At 31.9% G+C, this 8,875-nt stretch overlaps 1 protein-coding gene across 1 annotated transcript in view; it reads left to right on the forward strand.

Moving 5' to 3' along the window:
* LOC129845745 (carboxypeptidase E) overlaps positions 1-5,991 on the forward strand; it is a 53,408-nt gene extending 47,417 nt beyond the window's left edge. The window contains exon 10 of the mRNA XM_055913643.1: positions 3,033-5,991. Within this exon, the coding sequence (XP_055769618.1) occupies positions 3,033-3,131 (99 nt within the window). The 3' untranslated portion in view covers positions 3,132-5,991. The remainder of the gene's footprint in view (positions 1-3,032) is intronic.
* Positions 5,992-8,875: the final 2,884 nt, after the last annotated feature.

Consider the following 8,875-nt stretch of genomic DNA (forward strand, 5'->3'; position numbering starts at 1 on the left):
CAGTATGTTCAGTACTAGTTACCATGACAACAGTATGTTCAGTAGTAGTTATCATGACAACAGTATGTTCAGTAGTAGTTACCATGACAACAGTATGTTCAGTAGTAGTTACCATGACAACAGTATGTTCAGTAGTAGTTAACATGACAACAGTATGCTCAGTAGTAGTTAACATGACAACAGCTATGTTCAGTAGTAGTTACCATGACAACAGTATGTTCAGTAGTAGTTACCATGACAACAGTATGTTCAGTAGTAGTTAACATGACAACAGTATGTTCAGTAGTAGTTACCATGACAACAGTATGTTCAGTAGTAGTTACCATGACAACAGTATGTTCAGTAGTAGTTACCATGACAACAGTATGTTCAGTAGTAGTTAACATGACAACAGTATGTTCAGTAGTAGTTAACATGACAACAGTATGTTCAGTAGTAGTTAACATGACAACAGTATGTTCAGTAGTAGTTACCATGACAACAGTATGTTCAGTAGTAGTTACCATGACAACAGTATGTTCAGTAGTAGTTACCATGACAACAGTATGTTCAGTAGTAGTTAACATGACAACAGTATGTTCAGTAGTAGTTACCATGACAACAGTATGTTCAGTAGTAGTTACCTTGACAACAGCTATGTTCAGTAGTAGTTACCTTGACAACAGTATGTTCAGTAGTAGTTAACATGACAACAGTATGTTCAGTAGTAGTTACCATGACAACAGTATGTTCAGTAGTAGTTACCATGACAACAGTATGTTCAGTAGTAGTTACCTTGACAACAGTATGTTCAGTAGTAGTTACCTTGACAACAGCTATGTTCAGTAGTAGTTAACATGACAACAGTATGTTCAGTAGTAGTTACCATGACAACAGTATGTTCAGTAGTAGTTACCTTGACAACAGTATGTTCAGTAGTAGTTACCTTGACAACAGCTATGTTCAGTAGTAGTTAACATGACAACAGTATGTTCAGTAGTAGTTACCATGACAACAGTATGTTCAGTAGTAGTTAACATGACAACAGTATGTTCAGTAGTAGTTACCATGACAACAGTATGTTCAGTAGTAGTTACCTTGACAACAGTATGTTCAGTAGTAGTTACCTTGACAACAGCTATGTTCAGTAGTAGTTAACATGACAACAGTATGTTCAGTAGTAGTTACCATGACAACAGTATGTTCAGTAGTAGTTAACATGACAACAGTATGTTCAGTAGTAGTTACCATGACAACAGTATGTTCAGTAGTAGTTACCTTGACAACAGTATGTTCAGTAGTAGTTACCTTGACAACAGCTATGTTCAGTAGTAGTTAACATGACAACAGTATGTTCAGTAGTAGTTAACATGACAACAGTATGTTCAGTAGTAGTTACCATGACAACAGTATGTTCAGTAGTAGTTACCATGACAACAGTATGTTCAGTAGTAGTTACCTTGACAACAGTATGTTCAGTAGTAGTTACCTTGACAACAGCTATGTTCAGTAGTAGTTAACATGACAACAGTATGTTCAGTAGTAGTTACCATGACAACAGTATGTTCAGTAGTAGTTAACATGACAACAGTATGTTCAGTAGTAGTTACCATGACAACAGTATGTTCAGTAGTAGTTACCTTGACAACAGTATGTTCAGTAGTAGTTACCTTGACAACAGCTATGTTCAGTAGTAGTTAACATGACAACAGTATGTTCAGTAGTAGTTACCATGACAACAGTATGTTCAGTAGTAGTTAACATGACAACAGTATGTTCAGTAGTAGTTACCATGACAACAGTATGTTCAGTAGTAGTTACCTTGACAACAGTATGTTCAGTAGTAGTTACCTTGACAACAGCTATGTTCAGTAGTAGTTAACATGACAACAGTATGTTCAGTAGTAGTTACCATGACAACAGTATGTTCAGTAGTAGTTACCTTGACAACAGTATGTTCAGTAGTAGTTACCTTGACAACAGCTATGTTCAGTAGTAGGTACCATGACAACAGTATGTTCAGTAGTAGTTACCATGACAACAGTATGTTCAGTAGTAGTTACCATGACAACAGTATGTTCAGTAGTAGTTAACATGACAACAGTATGTTCAGTAGTAGTTACCATGACAACAGTATGTTCAGTAGTAGTTACCATGACAACAGTATGTTCAGTAGTAGTTACCATGACAACAGTATGTTCAGTAGTAGTTAACATGACAACAGTATGTTCAGTAGTAGTTACCATGACAACAGTATGTTCAGTAGTAGTTACCATGACAACAGTATGTTCAGTAGTAGTTACCTTGACAACAGCTATGTTCAGTAGTAGTTACCATGACAACAGTATGTTCAGTAGTAGTTACCATGACAACAGTATGTTCAGTAGTAGTTAACATGACAACAGTATGTTCAGTAGTAGTTACCATGACAACAGTATGTTCAGTAGTAGTTACCTTGACAACAGTATGTTCAGTAGTAGTTACCTTGACAACAGCTATGTTCAGTAGTAGTTAACATGACAACAGTATGTTCAGTAGTAGTTACCATGACAACAGCTATGTTCAGTAGTAGGTACCATGACAACAGTATGTTCAGTAGTAGTTACCATGACAACAGTATGTTCAGTAGTAGTTACCATGACAACAGTATGTTCAGTAGTAGTTACCATGACAACAGTATGTTCAGTAGTAGTTAACATGACAACAGTATGTTCAGTAGTAGTTACCATGACAACATGCATTATCTACAGGTGGAGAGGATTAGGGTTAAACTGTTTGTCTAACCGTCTATCCTGTGTGTGTGTGTGTGTGTGTATGTGGTCTGTGTGTGTGTGCGTGTGGTGTGTGTGTGTGTGTGTGTGTGTGTGTGTGTGTGTGTGTGTGTGTGTGTGTGTGTGTGTGTGTGTGTGTGTGTGTGTGTGTGTGTGTGTGTGTGTGTGTGTGTGTGTGTGTGTGCGTGTGGTCTGTGTGTGTGCGTGTGGTCTGTGTGTGTGTGTGTGGTCTGTGTGTGTGTGTGTGGTGTGTCTGTGTGTGTGTGTGTGGTGTGTCTCCAGGTGGACTTTGAGCTGGAGTCCTTGGTAGAGAGGAAGGAAGAGGAAAAGGAGGAGCTGATGGACTGGTGGAAGATGATGTCAGAGACACTTAACTTCTGAACACTCTGATTGGTCCATAGTGCCACTGGCACGTCTGTGATTGGTTGACAGGTTGATTGACGTGTTTGTCTACAAAATGGGTGTACTATATTGTGTGTTTTCCCGCCCACTGTACAGGTCTTCTCTTGATTGAGTTTTTTCTGTCTCTATTTAATTTGGTTTAATGGTTGATGTTGTTGTCAGGGGTTACCCGTTACCAGGGGGCTCCAACCTTTTCTAGCATGCGAGCTACTCATTATTTATCTAGCTTTCCAATTGGCCCTCTTCTCCCCTGCAACTCTTCCCCTGGTCCTTAGCTACTCATTATTTATCTAGCTTTCCAATTAACCCTATTAAATCTGTTATTATGTTCCTGGTCCTTAGCTACTCATTATTTATCTAGCTTTCCAATTAACTACTGGTTAATAAACAGCTCTAAGACCCTATTACATCTGTTATTTTGTTTCTGTCAATATACCTGGTTAATAAACAGCTCTAAGACCCTATTAAATCTGTTATTTTGTTTCTGTCAATATACCTGGTTAATAAACAGCTCTAAAACCCTATTAAATCTGTTATTATGTTTCTGTCAATATACCTGGTTAATAATGGTTAATAAACAGCTCTAAAACCCTATTAAATCTGTTATTATGTTTCTGTCAATATACCTGGTTAATAATGGTTAATAAACAGCTCTAAAACCCTATTAAATCTGTTATTATGTTTCTGTCAATATACCTGGTTAATAATGGTTAATAAACAGCTCTAAAACCCTATTAAATCTGTTATTATGTTTCTGTCAATATACCTGGTTAATAAACAGCTCTAAGACTCTATTAAATCTGTTATTATGTTTCTGTCAATATACCTGGTTAATAATGGTTAATAAACAGCTCTAAAACCCTATTAAATCTGTTATTATGTTTCTGTCAATATACCTGGTTAATAAACAGCTCTAAGACTCTATTAAATCTGTTATTATGTTTCTGTCAATATACCTGGTTAATAATGGTTAATAAACAGCTCTAAGACTCTATTAAATCTGTTATTATGTTTCTGTCAATATACCTGGTTAATAATGGTTAATAAACAGCTCTAAGACTCTATTAAATCTGTTATTATGTTTCTGTCAATATACCTGGTTAATAATGGTTAATAAACAGCTCTAAGACTCTATTAAATCTGTTGTTATGTTTCTGTCAATATACCTGGTTAATAAACAGCTCTAAGACTCTATTAAATCTGTTATTATGTTTCTGTCAATATACCTGGTTAATAAACAGCTCTAAGACTCTATTAAATCTGTTATTATGTTTCTGTCAATATACCTGGTTAATAAACAGCTCTAAGACCCTATTAAATCTGTTATTATGTTTCTGTCAATATACCTGGTTAATAAACAGCTCTAAGACTCTATTAAATCTGTTATTATGTTTCTGTCAATATACCTGGTTAATAAACAGCTCTAAAACCCTATTAAATCTGTTATTATGTTTCTGTCAATATACCTGGTTAATAATGGTTAATAAACAGCTCTAAAACCCTATTAAATCTGTTATTATGTTTCTGTCAATATACCTGGTTAATAAACAGCTCTAAAACCCTATTAAATCTGTTATTATGTTTCTGTCAATATACCTGGTTAATAAACAGCTCTAAAACCCTATTAAATCTGTTATTATGTTTCTGTCAATATACCTGGTTAATAATGGTTAATAAACAGCTCTAAAACCCTATTAAATCTGTTATTATGTTTCTGTCAATATACCTGGTTAATAAACAGCTCTAAAACCCTATTAAATCTGTTATTATGTTTCTGTCAATATACCTGGTTAATAATGGTTAATAAACAGCTCTAAGACTCTATTAAATCTGTTATTATGTTTCTGTCAATATACCTGGTTAATAATGGTTAATAAACAGCTCTAAGACTCTATTAAATCTGTTATTATGTTTCTGTCAATATACCTGGTTAATAAACAGCTCTATGACTCTATTAAATCTGTTATTATGTTTCTGTCAATATACCTGGTTAATAATGGTTAATAAACAGCTCTAAGACTCTATTAAATCTGTTATTATGTTTCTGTCAATATACCTGGTTAATAATGGTTAATAAACAGCTCTAAGACTCTATTAAATCTGTTATTATGTTTCTGTCAATATACCTGGTTAATAAACAGCTCTAAGACTCTATTAAATCTGTTATTATGTTTCTGTCAATATACCTGGTTAATAATGGTTAATAAACAGCTCTAAGACTCTATTAAATCTGTTATTATGTTTCTGTCAATATACCTGGTTAATAAACAGCTCTAAGACTCTATTAAATCTGTTATTATGTTTCTGTCAATATACCTGGTTAATAATGGTTAATAAACAGCTCTAAGACTCTATTAAATCTGTTATTATGTTTCTGTCAATATACCTGGTTAATAATGGTTAATAAACAGCTCTAAAACCCTATTAAATCTGTTATTATGTTTCTGTCAATATACCTGGTTAATAATGGTTAATAAACAGCTCTAAGACTCTATTAAATCTGTTATTATGTTTCTGTCAATATACCTGGTTAATAATGGTTAATAAACAGCTCTAAAACCCTATTAAATCTGTTATTATGTTTCTGTCAATATACCTGGTTAATAAACAGCTCTAAGACTCTATTAAATCTGTTATTATGTTTCTGTCAATATACCTGGTTAATAATGGTTAATAAACAGCTCTAAAACCCTATTAAATCTGTTATTATGTTTCTGTCAATATACCTGGTTAATAATGGTTAATAAACAGCTCTAAAACCCTATTAAATCTGTTATTATGTTTCTGTCAATATACCTGGTTAATAATGGTTAATAAACAGCTCTATGACCCTATTAAATCTGTTATTATGTTTCTGTCAATATACCTGGTTAATAATGGTTAATAAACAGCTCTATGACTCTATTAAATCTGTTATTATGTTTCTGTCAATATACCTGGTTAATAAACAGCTCTAAGACTCTATTAAATCTGTTGTTATGTTTCTGTCAATATACCTGGTTAATAATGGTTAATAAACAGCTCTAAGACTCTATTAAATCTGTTATTATGTTTCTGTCAATATACCTGGTTAATAATGGTTAATAAACAGCTCTAAAACCCTATTAAATCTGTTATTATGTTTCTGTCAATATACCTGGTTAATAATGGTTAATAAACAGCTCTAAAACCCTATTAAATCTGTTATTATGTTTCTGTCAATATACCTGGTTAATAATGGTTAATAAACAGCTCTAAGACTCTATTAAATCTGTTATTATGTTTCTGTCAATATACCTGGTTAATAAACAGCTCTAAGACTCTATTAAATCTGTTATTATGTTTCTGTCAATATACCTGGTTAATAAACAGCTCTAAAACCCTATTAAATCTGTTATTATGTTTCTGTCAATATACCTGGTTAATAATGGTTAATAAACAGCTCTAAGACCCTATTACATCTGTTATTATGTTTCTGTCAATATACCTGGTTAATAAACAGCTCTAAAACTCTATTAAATCTGTTATTATGTTTCTGTCAATATACCTGGTTAATAATGGTTAATAAACAGCTCTAAGACTCTATTAAATCTGTTATTATGTTTCTGTCAATATACCTGGTTAATAAACAGCTCTAAGACTCTATTAAATCTGTTATTATGTTTCTGTCAATATACCTGGTTAATAAACAGCTCTAAAACTCTATTAAATCTGTTATTATGTTTCTGTCAATATACCTGGTTAATAAACAGCTCTAAGACTCTATTAAATCTGTTATTATGTTTCTGTCAATATACCTGGTTAATAATGGTTAATAAACAGCTCTAAAACTCTATTAAATCTGTTATTATGTTTCTGTCAATATACCTGGTTAATAATGGTTAATAAACAGCTCTAAAACTCTATTAAATCTGTTATTATGTTTCTGTCAATATACCTGGTTAATAAACAGCTCTAAGACTCTATTAAATCTGTTATTATGTTTCTGTCAATATACCTGGTTAATAAACAGCTCTAAAACCCTATTAAATCTGTTATTATGTTTCTGTCAATATACCTGGTTAATAATGGTTAATAAACAGCTCTAAAACCCTATTAAATCTGTTATTATGTTTCTGTCAATATACCTGGTTAATAATGGTTAATAAACAGCTCTAAGACTCTATTAAATCTGTTATTATGTTTCTGTCAATATACCTGGTTAATAATGGTTAATAAACAGCTCTAAGACTCTATTAAATCTGTTATTATGTTTCTGTCAATATACCTGGTTAATAATGGTTAATAAACAGCTCTAAGACTCTATTAAATCTGTTATTATGTTTCTGTCAATATACCTGGTTAATAAACAGCTCTAAGACTCTATTAAATCTGTTATTATGTTTCTGTCAATATACCTGGTTAATAAACAGCTCTATGACTCTATTAAATCTGTTATTATGTTTCTGTCAATATACCTGGTTAATAAACAGCTCTAAGACTCTATTAAATCTGTTGTTATGTTTCTGTCAATATACCTGGTTAATAATGGTTAATAAACAGCTCTAAGACTCTATTAAATCTGTTATTATGTTTCTGTCAATATACCTGGTTAATAATGGTTAATAAACAGCTCTAAGACTCTATTAAATCTGTTATTATGTTTCTGTCAATATACCTGGTTAATAATGGTTAATAAACAGCTCTAAAACCCTATTAAATCTGTTATTATGTTTCTGTCAATATACCTGGTTAATAATGGTTAATAAACAGCTCTAAAACCCTATTAAATCTGTTATTATGTTTCTGTCAATATACCTGGTTAATAATGGTTAATAAACAGCTCTATGACCCTATTAAATCTGTTATTATGTTTCTGTCAATATACCTGGTTAATAATGGTTAATAAACAGCTCTAAAACCCTATTAAATCTGTTATTATGTTTCTGTCAATATACCTGGTTAATAATGGTTAATAAACAGCTCTATGACCCTATTAAATCTGTTATTATGTTTCTGTCAATATACCTGGTTAATAATGGTTAATAAACAGCTCTAAAACCCTATTAAATCTGTTATTATGTTTCTGTCAATATACCTGGTTAATAATGGTTAATAAACAGCTCTATGACCCTATTAAATCTGTTATTATGTTTCTGTCAATATACCTGGTTAATAATGGTTAATAAACAGCTCTAAAACCCTATTAAATCTGTTATTATGTTTCTGTCAATATACCTGGTTAATAAACAGCTCTAAGACTCTATTAAATCTGTTATTATGTTTCTGTCAATATACCTGGTTAATAAACAGCTCTAAGACTCTATTAAATCTGTTATTATGTTTCTGTCAATATACCTGGTTAATAAACAGCTCTAAAACTCTATTAAATCTGTTATTATGTTTCTGTCAATATACCTGGTTAATAAACAGCTCTAAGACTCTATTAAATCTGTTATTATGTTTCTGTCAATATACCTGGTTAATAATGGTTAATAAACAGCTCTAAAACTCTATTAAATCTGTTATTATGTTTCTGTCAATATACCTGGTTAATAATGGTTAATAAACAGCTCTAAAACTCTATTAAATCTGTTATTATGTTTCTGTCAATATACCTGGTTAATAAACAGCTCTAAGACTCTATTAAATCTGTTATTATGTTTCTGTCAATATACCTGGTTAATAATGGTTAATAAACAGCTCTAAAACCCTATTAAATCTGTTATTATGTTTCTGTCAATATACCTGGTTAATAATGGTTA

This window comes from Salvelinus fontinalis, unplaced genomic scaffold (assembly GCF_029448725.1).
Source record: "Salvelinus fontinalis isolate EN_2023a unplaced genomic scaffold, ASM2944872v1 scaffold_0357, whole genome shotgun sequence".
Classification (NCBI taxonomy): Eukaryota; Metazoa; Chordata; class Actinopteri; order Salmoniformes; family Salmonidae; genus Salvelinus; species Salvelinus fontinalis.